The sequence below is a fragment of the Acinonyx jubatus genome, chromosome A2, assembly GCF_027475565.1.
Source record: "Acinonyx jubatus isolate Ajub_Pintada_27869175 chromosome A2, VMU_Ajub_asm_v1.0, whole genome shotgun sequence".
NCBI classification, from domain to species: domain Eukaryota; kingdom Metazoa; phylum Chordata; class Mammalia; order Carnivora; family Felidae; genus Acinonyx; species Acinonyx jubatus.
Window position 1 is genome coordinate 15,488,515 of NC_069383.1, and position 18,567 is coordinate 15,507,081.

The window sequence follows — 18,567 nt, forward strand, 5'->3', positions numbered from 1 at the left end:
TGACCAGGAACTGAATTTTTATTTTCAATTCATTTTAATTAAGTTTAAAATTTTAATGGCCGCATGTGTCTGCCGTGTTGGTTGTTAGCACAGTTCTGGATCCTCCGTGAGTATCTTCAGGAATTAGGTGTGGGAATGTGTGTGTGTTTCAAAACTCTTAGGATAACAAACGTCTTTGCCTTCCCAGAAAAATCTTTGCTTAATTTCTTTAATCCCTTCTCCTCCTTCTTTCTCACTTGTCAAAGAGACTGTGCTTCCCTAAAGCAATTACCCTTGAACTCCTTTCCCCGAACGCTCCCTACTAGATTTTAGGAAAACCTCATGGGGAAAAGAAGTTATGCCAAACTTACGCTCCTGGGGAGCCACCTGAGAACATTGCTGAGAAGGGTACTCTCTTATAGCCCTGAACAAAAATGAATCCCATTAAATAAATAAACTCTGTGGGCAAAATTGTCCATTCCCTCCTTCATTAATTCACTTGTTGTTTATTGAAGACATTAGGTACGAAAAGCAGTTTGATAGATGTATTAATTTCCTCGGGCTGCTATAACAAATTACCACAAACTGGGTGGTTTAAAACAACAGAAATTTATTCTCTCACGGTTCTAGAGGCTGGAAATCTGAGATCTAGGTGTCAGCAGGGCTGTGCTTCCTCTGAAGGCTCTAGGAAGCGGTCCTTTTCTGTGTTGCCCCCACCTCCAAACTCCTGGGTTGAAAACCTAATGCCCAAGGCGATGGTATTAGGGGGTGGGGCTTTTGGGAAGTGATTGGGTTATGAGGAGGGGGCCCCCGTGAATGGGATTAGTGCTCTTATGAAGGAAGCCCCGGAGAGCTCGCTTGCCCCTTCTACCATGTGAGGATAGCCCAGAAGAGGATCCTCACCTGACCGTGATGGTGAGTGCGTTGATCTCAGACCGCCAGCTTCCAGGACTGCAAACGATAAGTTTTTGTTGTTTGTAAGCCACCCTCTATGGTATTGTATTATAGCAGCCTGAAGAGACATAGACATCTCCCTAGCCCCTGGTCATTGTCTGCAATCTTTGGTGTTCCTTGGTTTGTAGATACCTCACTCCAGTCTCTGCCTGAATCACACCGGGCATTCTTCCCTGTGTGCCTAGATGTCCAAATCCCTTATAAGGACACCAGTCATATTAGTTAGGGCCCACCCCACTCCAGTATGACCTTAACTTAATTCCATTTGTAAAGACCTTGTTTCCAAATAAGGTCACATTCATAGATACAAGCGGTTAGGACTCAGCCTATCTTTTTTGGAGACACAATTCAACGTATGACAATAGTACTGTAAGGAATTTAGAAGAAAAGGAAGATATGATCTTTGCCCAAGGGTATTAACCTCCACAAGGGAAGATACTCTGCTCATGAGGGTTGAGGGCGGGGAAGGGCCACAGGCCAGAGGAGGGAGCCCAGAGCGGAAGAAGCCTTTATGACTGACGAGCTTCCATTTTGCCCCATTGCGGGGCTCCCTGTGTGTTCCTTGTTTCTCTGTGTGTCTGTCTCGCCCAGGTCATCACACAAACAGAGTCTCACCGTCAGCGCCTCCTCCAAGAAGCAGCTGCCAACTGGCACTCCTGGGTCATTAAAGTGCAGAAGATGAAAGCTATTTACCACATCCTGAACATGTGCAACATTGACGTCACCCAGCAGTGCGTCATTGCTGAAATCTGGTTCCCGGTGGCAGACACTGGGCGCATCAAGAGGGCATTAGAGCAAGGCATGGTGAGTGGCAGATGGAGCAGGGGAGGGGGAGGAGGAGTCACGTCCAGCCTCCGCAGCCCCTATGTCAGGCGCTAAGGTTGTCATCCTCCTAAGTCACATGAAGTTCGTAAGTGACTTGCTGGTGACAAGTGGCAAGTCTCCTTCATCTTTGTGTCTTCAGTTCTTCTTTTTTTTTTTTTAAATTTTTAATGTTTATGTATTTCTGAGAGAGAGAGAGAGTGAGCACGTGCACACAGGTGGGGGAGGGGCAGACAGAGAGAGAGAGAGGGAGGGGGCCGAGGATCTGAAGCAGGCTCTGTGCTGTCCGCAGAGAGCCCGATGCGGAGCTCGAACTCACGAACTGCGAGATCATGACCTGAGCCGAAGTTGGATGTGTAACTGACTGAGCCACCCAGGCGCCCCTGTATCTTCAGTTCTTAATCTAGTGCTGGGCATGTATCAGAAAATTCCTTTTCTTCTCGATGTTTGACAGATATCCACCATCTCTCTGATTTACTGCAAGCGCATGTTGAGCACTGATGTGGTAGTCACTCTGCTAGATGAGACTGTAGGTCCCACATGTGGTGTGACCGTAGGTATGTCCGTTCCCTCATGAAGGTCACCGTCTGGCCAGAAAGACAAACAGCCAGACCCCTGTGCTCACTCTGTGCCCACAGCTATGCTCTGCACTCTGTACCTTGGTTCATCTTACAGCCTTCGTCGTTCACCTCTCCAGATGGTCACTGTGCACCAGGAACAGATCCAGGGCTATGCAGGCAGAACGAAGCCCTGGTCTGACAGACTTTCTAGAAAGGAAGACAGATAGTAGGCATGTCCATAACTAATGTGATTTCAGGTGGTGATGGTGGTGAGCAGGAGGGCGGCAGATGGTGGAGGATGGGGTGGGGGGAGATGGGCTTTGTTCTGATCACCTGTTCACCCCGTTGGTGAAGAAAAGAAACTCTGCCCTAAATGGTACAAGATGGCCAAACACACAACACTGGCCATCGGACACATGAAACTGGCAGCAGTTGATTAGTCACATATGCTTATAGCCCAGGGCAAGAGGACACCACTCCCCACACAGGGCCGCATGGAGGTTGTACTTGGGGCTTGCACTTGGGGGCACAATGAGCCAGCTGGGCTATGGGAGGCAGCCTCCCACAAGAGGAGGGGGTCTGGTTTCCAGGGGAGGACGTGAGTAGCTTGTTAGAATACCTTTCTGGGGTGGCAGGAGGGTGAAGCCCATTGGGCCGAAGACTGGGCAGTGTGCAAATGGTCTGGCCTATGGGAGAGCTAGCTGGGTGGGGAGCCCTTCCCCCTCCATGGGAGGCAAATCTGATGAAAACAGAGGAACTCATGGCTTGGACTTTGCGGCCCTGTGAGACTCAAAGACATCAAGGTGACACCTGGAATTTTAGGTCTTACAATACTGTGATAGGGCTGTTGCCCTCAGAAGGCCCCTCTGAGCGGGTGGCTTGGAGCAGGAGCAGGTGACAGGAGAGGAGGGAGAAATTTCAAGCTGAAGGATCTGGAAGTAAAGGCCTTGACATGGAATTGGCCTAGGAGGCAGGAGCTATCTTTATCCCCTTTGTACATATGAGGAAACTGAGTCACACAAAGTACAAGTGACCTGACTGTGATCCTGAAGCCAGAAGGCTGGATTTAAATGTCCCCATATGGTAGTCCAACAATGCACCTAGAAAGAGCATTCATTTCACCCAGCTTGGGAAGGGCAGGGGTGCTCCCTGGAGGAAGTGATGCCTGAGCTGAACCATGGAAGGGTCGTCAGTGAGCAGGTGGAGGGAGGTGGGGAGGAGCGTGGAGTGCAGGCCCACCTGGCTGGAGTGAAAGTGTGGCAAGTTTCAAGAATGGGAAGAAGGTCAGGGAGAGGCTGCAGGGCAGGTCCTGAAGGACTTAACAGTGGTATAAGGGATCTGATTTTATGCCCATGCTAGAGCGGCACAATCCAGTTTGCATTTTAGAAACATTTCCGTGCGATATGGACAAGACAGCAGGGCCACCGGGGAGGTGTCCTGACGCACGTATGTGAACGAGACAGGGTCATCCTGTAATCACAGAGGGGCCAAACTTCTACAAGTCTGCTTCGGACTGTTTCTTCAGTGTCTTCAGCCCTCTGAAATAACAAGTCTTTCCCAGATAGGAGTAGAAGGCTCTACGTGGGTGGGAGGTGAGGAGAGAAGTGTAATAGGCTAACTTTCGTTGTCAGCATCACAAACAAGCAAAATATACTTACTCTATGCCAGGGGTTATGTCAGCTGCTGGGGCACATGTTAAGAAAAATGAAGCACCATAATTCTTGCCCTTAGGGAGATCATAATCTCACACATGAAAAGATATATCACAAGAGAGTAAAGAACTCCACCGCTTGCGGTGGGACCTAGGGGAAGTTACTTAACCTCTCTGGACCTTTGTTCCCTCACCTGTCAAGTGGGGCTGGGTAGGAAGGTGATACGGACCTCATGGCATTTTAGGAGGATTGATGGGCAGTCATTTAGCCAGTGCTAAGTCCCACTGAGTGGGCAGGTGGTAAGTACCGTTAGACTCTGGACTGACCGAAAGGTTCCTGGGGAGTGAGCCTGGGGAACGGTTCATACCTGGGTAAGTGAAGAAGAGAGGTGGCTGGTGTAAAGTCACCCGTTTCTGTGCAGAAGTAGTGGGGGTGAAGGTGTGAAGGGAGCAATAGTCAATATTGGAAGGAAGTCTTGATGACCAAATGGAAGAATTTTGATTCCATTCTCTAGGTAATAGGAAGCCTTTGAAGATTTTTGAGTAGGGGAGTAACATGACGGAAGCAGTACTTGTTTGTTTCATTTTATGAAAGAAGGATTGCACCATCTGCAGCGTAGGCTAAATGGGGAGGCTCAGGGCTAGGCTAGTGGTTATGGGAGCGAGAAAAAGAAGGACTTTAAAGGGACAATCAGCAGGATTTGGTGATCGATTGATTGAACCAGGAGAAGAGACGCGTCTGATGATTCCCAAGGTTCAGGGATCGGGAGAACGGAGTCTGCTGAAGGAGCAGGGAGGCCAAGGGAGAACCTGGCTTTGGGGCAAGTTGATGAGTTTGATTTTAGGCTCCTGGATATTGTGGGGTTGCTGAGACATGAGAGTTTGAAAGCCCAGACAGGAAATTAAAACAGAATCGAAACTGGGGAGGGAGTAGGACCATTTGGAAGAAAAGGGCAGAATCGAGAAAGTGGGTTAACTCTTGAGGGTGTGAGTAGGGAGAAAGGAAGAGGAGAGGACCCAGAACTGGGCATAACAGGTGAATTGGCAGGAGCAGGAGAATGGAAATGGCCAGAACTCCACTTTCTTGATGACTCTCCTGTAAGATAAGTTAGATATTAGGAAGGTATTTTTGGGTGTCGGAGAGGTCAAGAAATTGTCCCAAGTTCACCTATAAGGGATGGCAGGAATTGGACATCCATGTGCTCACACTCTTCCTTACGTTTTTGTCAATTTTTTTTGTTTGTTTGTTCTTTTGTAGGAACTAAGTGGCTCCTCCATGGTCCCCATCCTGACTGCAGTGCAGTCTAAAACATCTCCTCCCACATTTAACAGGACCAATAAATTCACAGCTGGCTTCCAGAATATTGTAGATGCATATGGTGTGGGCAGTTACCGGGAAATAAACCCAGGTAAAGTGTCTGATGCATTGTATAATGGGGCAACTTGAAAATGAAAACTGGTTAAGATTTACCCCTTGGGTAGCCTAGGAGGTGAATTGCTTAAAACTGGATCATTCCTAAAATTTTGTTTGGCTTCCTAATGCTCTGCATTGGTTGCCTAAACGGTGATTAGTGAAAGATTTGTTCTTTGTCAAGATTTCACCTGTTTTCCCTTGAACCATCGCCTTATTAGGCAGTCAAATTCAGTTCTTGTTTCCTTAACGATTCAGTGGGGTCATCTCTCAACATTTTCACAGAGCTGTAGCTGTTTTGTGGGTGAGATGGGAACACACAGCTGGCTTCCAGGACTTGGAGTCAGAAGACTGGATTCTAAGTGACATAAGCTGTGTGATATTGGTAGTCTGGTTTGTAAAATAAAAAGGGTAGACCAGGTGCCCTTCAGCCACGTAGTCTATAGTGCTCTTTTTCTCCAAGCAGAGTCCTAATCTTGTGACCTGTAATGCAGCGACCCCATAGGCTGGGTATCCTGTGAGTAGAGGTGTGTGATACATGTGGAGTATACGAAACACTCAGAGATGGGAAACTGGTTTTAAGACCCGATACATTTTGTGATCTTGGGCAAGTCACCAAACTGCTTCAAAACTCAGGTCATCTGTAAACAGGGACTTATAATGCTTACTTATTGATAAGCTAATGTGTGTGTGAGCTTAGCAAATGTTGGGGATGGGGAGGGAAGACAGAATCAGAAAGATACGAGGGAACCAGCTTGTGGGTCACGGATCATGTTAGACAGATCTTTGATGGAGCCACTGGCCGTGGGAAGGACTCAGGCTGTTGTGGGTCTCCCCTCTATAGCTCCCTATACCATCATCACATTCCCCTTCCTCTTCGCTGTGATGTTTGGAGACTGTGGTCATGGGATCATCATGCTCCTGGCAGCCCTTTGGATGGTCCTTAATGAGAGACGCTTGCTCTCCCAGAAGACCAACAACGAGGTGGGTGTCCGTCGAATACCTTGCCTCAGTTCTCCGAGGTTATAAGTAGAATCTGAAGAATGTGTATGTTGTTTTCACTAAAGAAACCAACCTGTTTTATGAAAAGCAAAGGATAGAAAGGATAAAGGGGCCAAAATTCAGCCTAGAAATTCCTGTCCAAAGGTCAGTGCTTTGGATGGTGTGGTGCAATTTCTTTCAGCATTTTTGTTTTTTGTACATTGCTTGACAAGGCATTGATCTCTCTTTATTTCTAAGTTTTTTCCCTCCTAACATGAATTTTTTTCTTTGATTATAAAAAACAATATATGTTTCTTTTTAAAATTGGGAAAATACAACAATTTAACTACCTAGAGAAAATCACAACTAATGTTTTTATCTATCTTCCTGTATTTTTTCTGCGCTTATACACAAATTTTTCAACATTTTTAAAAATAGGGCTCACATATTGCATATTAATTTGTGGCCTTTTTTTTTTTTCACTTAAAATGTCACAAATAGTTTTTCTCATGGCAGAGCCCTTCTCCCACAATCAGTCCATGCTCAGTGTTCTTATGAGCTCTGTGTTCACTGGAATACATCTTGTAAGCTGGAAACATGCCTTTAGCTGTGTTCTGAATTTTAAGAATATCTGCAAACTTTTATTACAAGTTGTCTTAACTAGAGCTAGTTCAGTGATGTCACAGCAGCTTAATCATAAGCGAGGTTAGTGGGAAACTCCACCTCTGGCCAATATAGTTTTGTGTGACCAACATTGTAAGAGCCGTAGCTTCCTAGAATAAAGAATTGAAATCTCAGAGCTACACTTTGGCAGGTCTGTGAATGATTGACACCCATCATCCAGTATTATAGAAAGCACTTGACTCTTCTTAGTGGACGTGCTTAGACAAGACTTGATTTTATGACAGAATGAGTGGAGCTTTGACTTGCCATGAAATTTAGCTGCCATATGCATCCAGCTCGGAGCTTGTCTCCTAGAAGTACTTGAAAGAGTGGCTGCACACTTTCATGTCCCTCCATAACGTGTGAGGCCTCAGCCTCCGCTTCAGTTATGTTTTCTTCTTCTTTTTTTTTTTTTTTAATGTTTATTTATTTTTGAGAGAGAGACAGAGCTCAAGAGGGGAAGGGCCAGAGAGAGAGGGAGACACAGAATCTGAAGCAGGTTCCAGGCTCTGAGCTGTGAGCACAGAGCCCGATGCGGGGCTCGAACTCATGAACCGAGAGATCATGACCTGAGCCGAAGTCAGATGCTTAACTGACTGAGCCACTCAGGCGCCCCTTCAGTTATGTTTTCTAACCAGTGATGACGTAAAGATTCTGAGGCTTATATGGTTTTTCTTCCACAGTAACAACCACTGGTCTAGGACTTTTCTGACCGATGCATTTAGGCTCGGGGAAATTACGGTGTGTGTGCTCTATTTGGATCGCTTTGATGTTGCCCCGTGCTGTGGCCCCTCTGTGTGGGGCCTCTGTGCCTTGCCGTGGATGTTCCACTGGTGCTGGAGACATCCCATAACACATTCCCCCCCACCCCAGGCTCTGGTGCCAACCCCCCTGACGGCCATCTTCTCTGTCTCCCTGAGACCAGATCTGGAACACCTTCTTCCACGGACGCTATCTGATTCTCCTTATGGGCATCTTCTCCATCTACACGGGCTTGATTTACAATGACTGCTTCTCCAAGTCTTTCAACATCTTTGGCTCTTCTTGGAGTGTCCGACCGATGTTCAGAAATGGCACGTGGAAGTAAGTTTACAGACAGAGGTGGGTCACTCGCTTGGCTGTCCAGGTGGCTTCAGGGGCACTTTTCATGGTCAAGAAGTCTATGCCTGGCTCTGCTCAGAGGCGTGCCCACAAATTCAACGAATGATTCCATTTTATTTACCAAGTGAGCAACCTCCAACCAGTCCCTCAGTAACTGTGCTGGTCATTCTATTGTGTGGAGATAGTTTGTAACATTTCAATTAAGTATATATCATGGTGTCTGTAGCATGTGCCAACACTACTGTGAAAACAAATAGTGAGGCAGGTACAAACTGGGCATCTTGGTGTCAGTCACAGAAGCTAAGTTCCCCAGAGGAGAAGGTTGCATTTGAAGCAGACCTAGTTCCAGCAGGGGACTGGACGCAGTGAGCACTTAGGACAGAAGCCTGATGTGGTGTTGAATTATATAAATCACTGGTTTCCAGTGCTCGAGGCCCCAGACTCACCTGAAGGGCATTTTCTTTGATGGTTCAGAGTGACTCCATTCAATGTCAAAAGCAAAGGAGGGGGTGGCTAGTTTTCATAAGCAGCTCCCTGTGTTTGTCTTTTGGGTGATGGAGTGAGGAGGGCAGGTAGGATAGAGTAGCTGGCGAAGAGTAGCTGTGTGGGTGGCTGTGTCATGGGGGGTCAATGCATCCCCCCTAGTTTCTTTGCTGGTCCAGCTTCCTTGCAGTAGAGGACAGGACTATTAAACAATAAGGAAGGGAAGGAAGGAAGGAAGGGAAGGGAAGGGAAGAAGGAAAGGAAGAAGGAACAGAAGAAGGAAGGAAGGAAATGAAGGATAGGACATTTTCCAGAATACAGATGGCTATATTGACAAGTGCTTTTGTTTTTGTACTTGCTTTACGATTAAGTACCCTGAAGAGATGCCTAGGAGAACAAAGCTTTCATAAATTTAAAGACAAATTACTTAGTTCTGCTCTTTAGATGTAAACTCGTAAGCATAGCGATGGGCTTTGAAGCATGTTAAATCAGCACAATTTCACCAAACTACCTCCATGAAATCTCATTTACCCAGGAGCGTGATTGGGAAAGGTCCGAGTCACCTGGCTTTTTGTCATTCTGCAAATGTGGGCTCGAGTACTCTTTTATGCACCTGTGAATGGAATGACCCCTGCCCCAATTCAAGGCTCTCGGAGGCCAAGCCCAGTCTGAGGGACACTCAGCCACATGCCAGGCATCCCTTGTATGAAGTGGGACCTTATTAACAGGGAGACAAAAGAAAATTGCAGTCATCCATCAGAGTGGCAAAGGACACAGCAAGCTGGTTTTGGTCACCAGTCACAAGCTAGGTCTCGGGCTTGCTTTCCCTGAGAATTGACTAGGGACACTGTCACAACGTTCTTCAGCCAAGGACCACCAGAAGCATGCCTGGCATCACCCAGAACTGAATTTACTAACTCAGGGAGCTGGTGTACCAGTGGGGGAGCATGGGCATCTCAGCAAGAGGACGTAGGGAAAGGGCCTACAGGGTCTGGCTTCTAGGAGGATGAGGGCAATGTTTGGTCATTTTTGTGGTTTGGGCATTGCCCTTATTTTGATATGTCCATATTTTAATATCAGATATGATGTGGATCGGTCTTGTTTTTGTCTGGATCCACCAAGGTCAGAGGGTGGCTTTGTCTGATGTTGGTGTTCTGTGAACTTGTTTATGTCAACAGCAGAGGTCATGCCTTAGCTGTGGGCGCCGGTTCCCTCTTATCGGGAGCGGCTTTGTCCACACACAAACAAACCTCTTCTAGTTCGGTGTAACCGTATGCACTGAGGCATGCATTAGGGTCTGAGTCTGAGACGGCCAGTGAGGCCATCTGTTCCCACTGTGTCCTGAGGGTCTGGTCATTGAGATCAGGCTTCCTGATCCCCCCTGTTGCTCCCTAACACCTTCGAGCACCTCAGTTGTAGGAGGGAGGGAGTATATTTCTAGGTAGCCAACCAAAGTTGCCAGCACTCTTTTCTTCATCATTTCAGTATTCCTTCTTGGCCCTTCTATAGATGTGTGCTCTGTTAAACAAACAAACAAACAAACAAACAAACAAACACCCCTAATATTCTCATCCCCTTGGGGCTTGCAGAGATAGTAAGAAATTCCTACCCACTGACGTTCATGCTTCCGGGCAAAACTGGGACACTGATTTAAAGACATTCAATGATTTAAACAAACCGACAGTTAAAAAGTTATGAGTAATTTGGGAAAATTTGAGCAATGATTGCATGTTTGATGATTTTAAGTGATTGCTCGTAATTTTTAAGGTATGATACTAGACTGTGTTAATTTTCTTTAAGTCTGTATCATTTAAAATATATACTAAAATATGTGTGGATAAAAGTAGCGGTCTGTTAATCGGAAATGATTCATTTGGTGGGAGGCAGCACTGGGTAGAGGGTCAGATGGAAAAGACTGGGCATGTATTGACAACTGGGGAATGGGTAGCTATATGGAAGTTTAATATATTATGCTCTTTACTATTATGTAGTTTTGAAATTTTCTGTTCTAAAATTTCTTTGTTGCACATAAAATAAAAACTAAGATTTAAAAAACTTACCTGAGCAAAAAAATAAATAAATAAAGACATTCAATGGACTGCAACTTTTGAGAGCTAAGTTTCATGAAGATTAGGGTCTGTGGGTGAAAGCCAAATTATACCTCCAGATGAGCCCATGTGTACGCAGGGATGATTTCCCAGGCTTGTCCCCGGCCTGAGATTTCTTTCTTATATGCTCCTTCATCCCTGACCGACTTTTTTTCTGACGTAGTATAACTGCTTTTCTTTACAATACTCCACCAGGCTGAGAGCCTTTGGAGACTCAGACTGTGAGTGTCTTGGGGCCAGATGGTAATGTGCATAGTCTCAGCACCTAGGACAATACTTGGCACATAGTAGGTATTCAGTACCCATTCATGGAATGATTGAATGAGCCAAATGATGAGTTGCACCAACAGTGAGGCTTTGATTGGCTTACAAGTTCATGACCAACGGCACTATAGTGTTTTTTTCTACCTCTGGTTAATCATTGGTTTTGTTTTTATTTTTCCTTTTCCCCTCTCTAGTGCACATGTAATGGAAACAAATCCATATTTACAGCTGGACCCAGCCATTCCAGGAGTGTACTCTGGAAATCCATACCCATTTGGGATTGATCCGGTAATAATGTCTTCTTGGGTTAGATATTTATTACGTAAAATGTCTTGCTGAGGAGATCTCTATGTAGAGGGGAGGAAAGTGCCAGAACCTTTGAAATCAACAAACTTACACACTGAGCTAGAATTACATATACTGGAGGTTTTGTGGCACTGTGCAGGACTCAAGTAAATGTCCTACCTGTACCCTTTACCTAGCCCCTGGGTCATTTTCCATATAGTTGCTCAAACATCTGCTTCCTTCTCCAATAATTTATACCCCTGGTGGTTAATGATTGCTTCTTTAAAAGGCCCTTGGTTGCCTGGAAAGTATGCATGTTAGAGAAGTTATTAGCATCCGGATCAAGTTCCTTACCTTGGCATTTTCTTGTAGTGAGTAACATCTCCCTTATCCTAGCAAAGTATGGATTTGCTCTTAGCTTTGCTTAATTTTACCGCCTAAGAATTGACACAAGTTTTTTTTAAAAAAATGGTACGAGTTAACTTTTGTGTTCGTTATATCTGTCTCAACTGGATTTGAGCCAAGCGAAACAAAGGTGCTTCCTTGCACAGCCTTTCAGATCTAAAGGGATTTCCAGAAGGCTCACATGCCTGTTGGCTTATACGTGATGGCCCAACACATAACTGCCACTAGGTGGCAGCCTTGTGCTCCAAATGAGCTTGACCGAGCTAGCCGGGAGCTTGACCGAGCTAGACGGAAACTTGGCAAATGTTGTCAATAAATGTTTCTTCTAAACTCTTTTTGTGGGAGAGATCCTGAGACCTTAGTTTTAGTTGCTGCCATTTGAGAGTAAACAGTACGGACCCTAAAACTGTACTCTCGGATCTTATGGGTTGTCTCCTCTTCGGTTAGCCTGAGTCCTCCCATTGCTTGCCTGTCTCCCCTCCCTTACAAAGGCAGAAGACATCACCCGGGATTTGTTTATACTTGGCCACTCAGGGACACTCGTATTCTAAATTTTATCACACGAGGTAAAGTCCTTGAAAGTTGAGCTGTAAGCCGCAAAGTGCTGAAAACAAACGCAAGTTGATATTTTTGTTGCTTGAAAGGCTTTTTCTGTGGTCCGAGGAATTTCACGATTAGCACGCGGGCTGCGGAGGAGGACAGACAGAGGGTCTGGTTGACCTTCCTTTGCTTTGAATGTCTTTGCTGCCACTGTCCTCTTTTCACCTTCCCAGCCCACCCCTGAATCATCAGCATATCCTGTCTGCCCGGTTCTGCTCCTCAAAGGCCATCGTAGCCCAGAACCCACGGAGCCAGAGTATCTACTGTGGCAATTTTATCATCTTCCCGATAGAGAAGAAAGGAAACATGTGAGGGGTAGAGGAGGAGTGCGATGTTGAGAAGAATTGACTTTTTCCCTAGTAACATTTACGTTTTTGAACATTCCTGGTCTTTTTGTGAAAAAATAAGAGTTATATGAGATTAAAAATCCACAAAATAGTATAAACTAGAAAAGAAAGAGTCTCCTTCCCTATCTCTGATGTTCTGGCAATTCTGTTCCCCAGAGATACCCCCTTTAACAGAACGTTTCTGTGCCTGTATTAGACCCTATATATATTAATGAAGGGTTGGATTTTTACATAATGCAAATTTCTACAGCAGCATTTATTGACCATGTGCAGCCTTTTTTGTGAATCACATCATAAGATATTTGGTTATCAGAGCTGACAGGTCTTTCTAAAAGTGTTCGTAGAGGGGCTCCTACGTGGCTCAGTTGGTTGAGCGTCAGACCCTTGATTTTGATTCAGGTCATGATCTGAGCCCTGTGTGGGGCTCTGTGCTGACAGCATGGAGGCTGCTTGGTTTTCTCTCTCTCCCTTTCCCCCTGTCTCTCTCTCTCACCAAAAAAAAGAAAAAGAAAAAGTGTATGTATTTTTAAATAAATGAACGTAACACAATGGTTAAAAGCCTATGCTTTTGGCTCAGATAGCTGTGTATAAATCTTGCCTTTTCTATTTCCTCACTATGTGGTTTTGAGCAAGTTAATACCTCTGTGTCTCTGTTTCCTCATCTGCAAAATGGATATAACAACAGCGCTAACTCACTGGGTTGCTCAGAAGATTAAATGATTTTTATGTATCAAACACCTGGAACAGAGTCTGGAAAATAAGTAGGTCAAATAACCTATTTGCTATAGTATTATTTCTTCCTAGGTGTGTAGAGAACTTAATCGCCCCGAGATTGAGATAAATTTCCCTTCTCTGTAAAATGCGAATATTTACATCCGTCTCGTAGGGTTGTTAGACTTAAATGAGATAGTACATTTAAAGAGCTTAGTTTGTGCCTGGTACTTAATTTATAGTTCATCAGATTTGACTGGGCCTAAACCGTGCTGGGGACCCTGCCCTAACCATGTTCGGTGATCCCGTAGGGCTGGCCAAGCAGGCGGGCAAAGGGAAGAGCAGAGGGTACAGGGCAAGCCTGGTGCAGCCCAAATGTCAAGGCAGATGGCGAAGGGAGAGGAGACGTCTCTGGTGTCTGGGCACCTGTTACTAGAGACCCTTTGCCTACCTTGCCAGCAGCCCCCTTAGTGATGGTCCAGCTGGCAGCTGCTCAGGACATTGTAAAGGACGTGTCGGTGAGGTGTGGTTCCTGCCTGCTTGTGTGCCTGGGGTGGGTGCAGGGTGACTTTGCATTGAGGCCGTGCCTAGCAGAGCTTCGAGCTCTTACCCAAAGCAAAGTAGTTTGGAGGAGGAAGTCATGTTAGGTGGGAAGATGTGGCTTTGTTACCTTTGAGATGTGGTATAGCGAACCCTTAAGACATATGAATAATCTTTTTAAAAAATTTTTACACTTATTTATTTTAGAGAGAGAGTGAGCCGGTGCGTGAGCACCCAAGTGGAGGAGGGGCAGAGAAGGAGAGGGAGACACAGAATCCGAAGCAGGTTCCAGGCTCTGAGCTTTCGGCACCGAGCCCAACACAGGGCTCGAACCCACGAACCATGAGATCATGAGCTGAGCCGAAGTAGGATGCTTAACCACCTGAGCCACCCAGGTGCCCCACCCTTAAGACATATCTAGCAGGCAGTTTGGGATGTGTCTAAAGTTGAAGAGGGCTGAGAGGTAAGAGCAAAGACTGAACCATTTACATAGGGGTGGGAGTGGAGACCATGGGGATATTGGAGATGTCTTTGGGGAAGAAGAATGCCAGTGAGTGGGGCCATTAACTAGCATGGGACCCTACCCAACCCCCTAGCCACTCTGAGTGCTTGCTCTGTGTGTCAGTCTTGGTGGGAGGGCCGGGACATGTGCCCCTCACTTTTCAAGCCTGGCAGTTCTGTTTAAAGCAGGGACTGCGTAGGGGCGCCTGGGTGGCTCAGTCGGTTGAGCGTCCGGCTTCGGCTCAGGTCATGATCTCACGGTTTATGAATTCGAGCCCCATGTCGGGCTCTGTGCTGACAGCTCAGAGCCTGGAGCCCGCTTCTGATTCTGTGTCTCCCTCTCTCTCTGCCCCTGCCCCCACTCATGCTCTGTCTCTCTCCCTGTCAAAAATAAATATTCAAAAAAATTAAATTAAAAAAAAAAACAGGGACTGTGTGGAAGGCAGGGAACATGTCTTGCCCATAGCGCTAACAAATATTGACTCTAAGTGTGGTTTCTTGCGATGGGCCCTGGAAAATGCTTTGTGACGTGAAGCATTTTAGAAATGCCAAGTCAAAGGTGGTATTCTCAAGAAGGGATTGGAAAAATTCATGGGCCAGAGCTCTACGTCACTACCAAGTGGAAGTGAGGCCAGTTTGAGATCTCTCCACGATGTTTCAGAATGTCTTTTCCCTTAGAACAGAGGAGAAATCGTGTAGGATTTTTTTTCTTCTAGCCACGTAATATCTTCCTAATGGCACTAATAATTCTGCCAAACTTGTCATTAGAATCGCATTTAAAAGGGGTTTGGTCCCCTTCCTTTCCTGAACCTAAAATGTCCGCATTGAACTGGGTCAGAATGTGAAAAGATGGATGGTCCCCAGAGTGACTTTCTCAGGAGGAGTCCTGCTATTTCCCCCGATGCCGGGAGAACTTCTCGACTCCGATCTCACGTATTCCTTGTCATGTCTCCCATCCAGATTTGGAACTTGGCTTCAAACAAACTAACGTTTTTGAACTCCTACAAGATGAAGATGTCAGTTATCCTGGGAATTGTCCAGATGGTTTTCGGTGTCGTTCTCAGCCTTTTCAATCATGTGTGAGTTTCACGATGAACTTTCTGCCCGTTGATCTGACCGCGTCATTGATGAGCGGTGACTGAGCCGCTACATTGGTCCTGCGTCTCCTTGTGTGAGGGTTTCTTCCTTGCCACAGGGAGCGCTTCGCTGTGTCTCTTGGCTTGAGCCAGGACGGGCAGGTTTGGCAGAAGTGGGACCTCTGTCTGTCCCAAGCTGGGTCACTGAAATATGAGTGACCTTTCGCCTCAGGCATATTTGAGGGTTCAGAAAGAGACTGGCAAGCCCGTAGCATCTTCTGTCCCCTTCAACCTGAAAGACTTGGGGTCACCGCTATATCCAGGATTAGCTCCCACCAGTGGGCAAGTGGAGACATAAGTGCATTTGGGCCACCGTGCCCTCAGAGTCCTAGAATCCTGATGTAGTGTCTTCCAAATGGCTGCACCCTCTCACTTGGACTGTTAATGTTGTCTTATCTTTCCTTTCCTTCTATCGACCTGCCTCTCTAAACATCTTAAACCTGTTCTCTAAGGATATAAATGTACGAAAACATGGAAACTGGTCAATTACACATTGATTCTTAAGCTTCCACCCCAAAGTGACCCATACGCCTTCCGTTCCCACCGGCCAGAGCCAGTCCCATGGTGACCGCCGACCTGAAAGCTCACAGAAGTACAGTTCTGCTTGAAAAATAAGATCTATTTAGTGAGCAAACTAGTCACGACTAGTGACTAGGGACCCCTGGTACTCCTGCTTACCTGAAAGGGCCGTGGGGTTAAATGGGAGGTAATCCCAGAATGTATTTTCTGGAGCAGATTATCATTGGTATCACTGCATGTCAGGCAGGCCTCTGTCTAGTAGTCATGTTTTGTTGCGGGATCTCCCCTTTCCCTCAGATAACTCTTAGAATTAGCAATGGGCCTGGGGCCCTTTCTGACATTTTAACTTGGTGGCCCCCAACTCAGCCTTCTGAGCCTCTCTCTGTATCTTAGAGCAGGAGTTGGCAAACTTTCTCTGTAAAGGGCCAGAGGGTAGATATTTTAAGCTTTGCAGGCTCGATGGCCTTTGTCACAACTACTCAGTCCTGGCATTGTAGCATGAAAGCTGCCATAGACAATTTGTAAATGGAATGTGACTGTGTTCTGATAAAACTTTATCAATGAACCCTGAAATTTGAATTACGTATAATTTTCATGTGTCATAAACTAGTCTTCTCCTTCTTCTGATTTTTTGGCCAACCGTTTAAAAATATAAAACCTATTTTTATTTAACTTTGGGCTGTTTAAAAACAGGTGACGGGCTCAGTTTGGCCCGTGAACCTTAGCTTGCCGACCCCTGTCTTAGAAGAAGCGCTTCCTAGTCGCTCCTCAAGGGCACACTCTTTGTGCCCTTGAATGTGTTCGTATAAGCTAGATGTGCAGGTGAAACTGTGGCCGGATCCCCAGCTCTCCCTACAGGCATGCCCTTTGCTTCCAACGCTACCTTCCAGACTCTGGCTCTCTTGAATCCTTCCTTTCTCTTCTTCTCCATCCATGCATAACTGCTGCTTGCCAGGAGAGTGGATGCGGTGGGGGGGGGGGGGGGGGGGAAAGAACATTTCGTGCTTTGGGGAGGATAATGGGTGTGTTTCCCACCCCCAGATACTTCGGAAGAACTCTCAACATCGTTCTGCAGTTTATTCCTGAGATGATTTTCATCCTGTGTCTGTTTGGATACTTGGTCTTCATGATCATTTTCAAGTGGTGCCACTTTGATGTGCACATGTCCTGGCACGCCCCAAGCATCCTCATCCACTTCATCAACATGTTTCTGTTTAACTATGACGACCCTTCCAATGCACCCCTGTACAGACATCAGGTATCTGTGGCGTTTCCTTCTTTTATGCGCTGGGGCGGGGCGGGGGGGTGTCACGTCTGTCTCATGCTCCCAAGTGTTGCAGAGTGTAGTCATTTGCAAGACTGCACCAGGTTAGCACCCTGCCGGGGTTGTTAGGTCCTTTCAATTTCCGAAGGTGTTTATTAGACTTGGATGAGTGCACAGGTGCTGGGGACGGTATGCCGCTGCCGCTCTGCCTGCTCCTGTTGGGGTGAGGCCCGATGTGGGTATCGCTGTGCAGTTGAAAATTGGCTTGTGCGTCGTCTATGAAGAAAGGAAAAAAAAAAAAAAACAAGTCCTTCGGATGGATTGGCCTGAAACCGCACATGGTCTGCATAGCACCTTAAAATGTCATCATCTTTGATTCTAAACATAAGCTGAGGTGTATGAGAAAGAAACTGGCAAGAGACCAGAAGAGGAGTCCCTCTGTTGACATGGGCAGGGGGCCCCTGGAAAACTAGAATCCAAATCCCTGCTCTTCCTGCTCAGAGCTTCCATGGCTAGTTAGAGATGACTTCTCTCTCTCTGGCTCTCTTTTTCTTTTGATTCTTCTTCCGGGGACAGTACCTCCCAGCACCTGGACCGTGCGGCCGTTCTGATTTCTTCCACTTCTGGAACTTCATTATCAACTTAGCAATTCAGCCTCATTGTCGACTTAACGTTTTTGTTTTTTTTTTTTTTTAAAAAAAGCATAAATGTTCCATGGGAGCTGGATATAAAAACAACTCAGTGAGTAACTCTTGGTTAACACAAATAGTTTCCCTCTGGCCTCTCCCTGTGATGATACCGTGTGAAGGTAGATTTTCGCTCAGGGAGGCTGTGCTTACATAAGTTGTGATTGCTCTGTAGCAAGTACCATGGCTGTTTGCCCAGTGCCAGGTGACCCTCTGTTGCTCGTGTAACTTACCCGTGGTTGCTCACCCTGCATGTCCGCATTAAACACATGCTCCGCTCCTCCCATGCACGGCCTCATGAGTTTGATTCCTAGGTGTGGCCCCCTCCTCTGTGGGAGCAGCAAACAGTAAGAAGAGAAAATGCTTTGTGACAGGGCATTTTTTATGCAAAATAAGGAATATTTTTTTTTTAATTTTTAAAATTTATTTATTTTGAGAGAGAGGGAAAGTGCGTGAGTGAGCTAGGGGCAGAGAGAGAGAGACGGAGAGACAATTCCAAGTAGGTTCCGTGCTGTCAACGCACAGCCTGACGTGGGGCTCGATCTCACGAACGGTAAGATCATGACTTGAGCCAGGATCACGAGTCGGACGCTTAA

At 46.2% G+C, this 18,567-nt stretch overlaps 1 protein-coding gene across 7 annotated transcripts in view; it reads left to right on the top strand.

Moving 5' to 3' along the window:
- ATP6V0A4 (ATPase H+ transporting V0 subunit a4) overlaps nucleotides 1–18,567 on the top strand; it is a 95,048-nt gene that overhangs the window by 44,398 nt on the left and 32,083 nt on the right. For all 7 annotated transcript variants that reach the window (XM_053218027.1, XM_015067045.3, XM_053218028.1 and 4 more), the window contains 7 exons: nucleotides 1,525–1,737; nucleotides 5,225–5,375; nucleotides 6,222–6,361; nucleotides 7,947–8,104; nucleotides 11,172–11,265; nucleotides 15,327–15,445; nucleotides 17,063–17,279. In XM_053218027.1, the coding sequence (XP_053074002.1) occupies nucleotides 1,525–1,737; nucleotides 5,225–5,375; nucleotides 6,222–6,361; nucleotides 7,947–8,104; nucleotides 11,172–11,265; nucleotides 15,327–15,445; nucleotides 17,063–17,279 (1,092 nt within the window). The remainder of the gene's footprint in view (nucleotides 1–1,524; nucleotides 1,738–5,224; nucleotides 5,376–6,221; nucleotides 6,362–7,946; nucleotides 8,105–11,171; nucleotides 11,266–15,326; nucleotides 15,446–17,062; nucleotides 17,280–18,567) is intronic.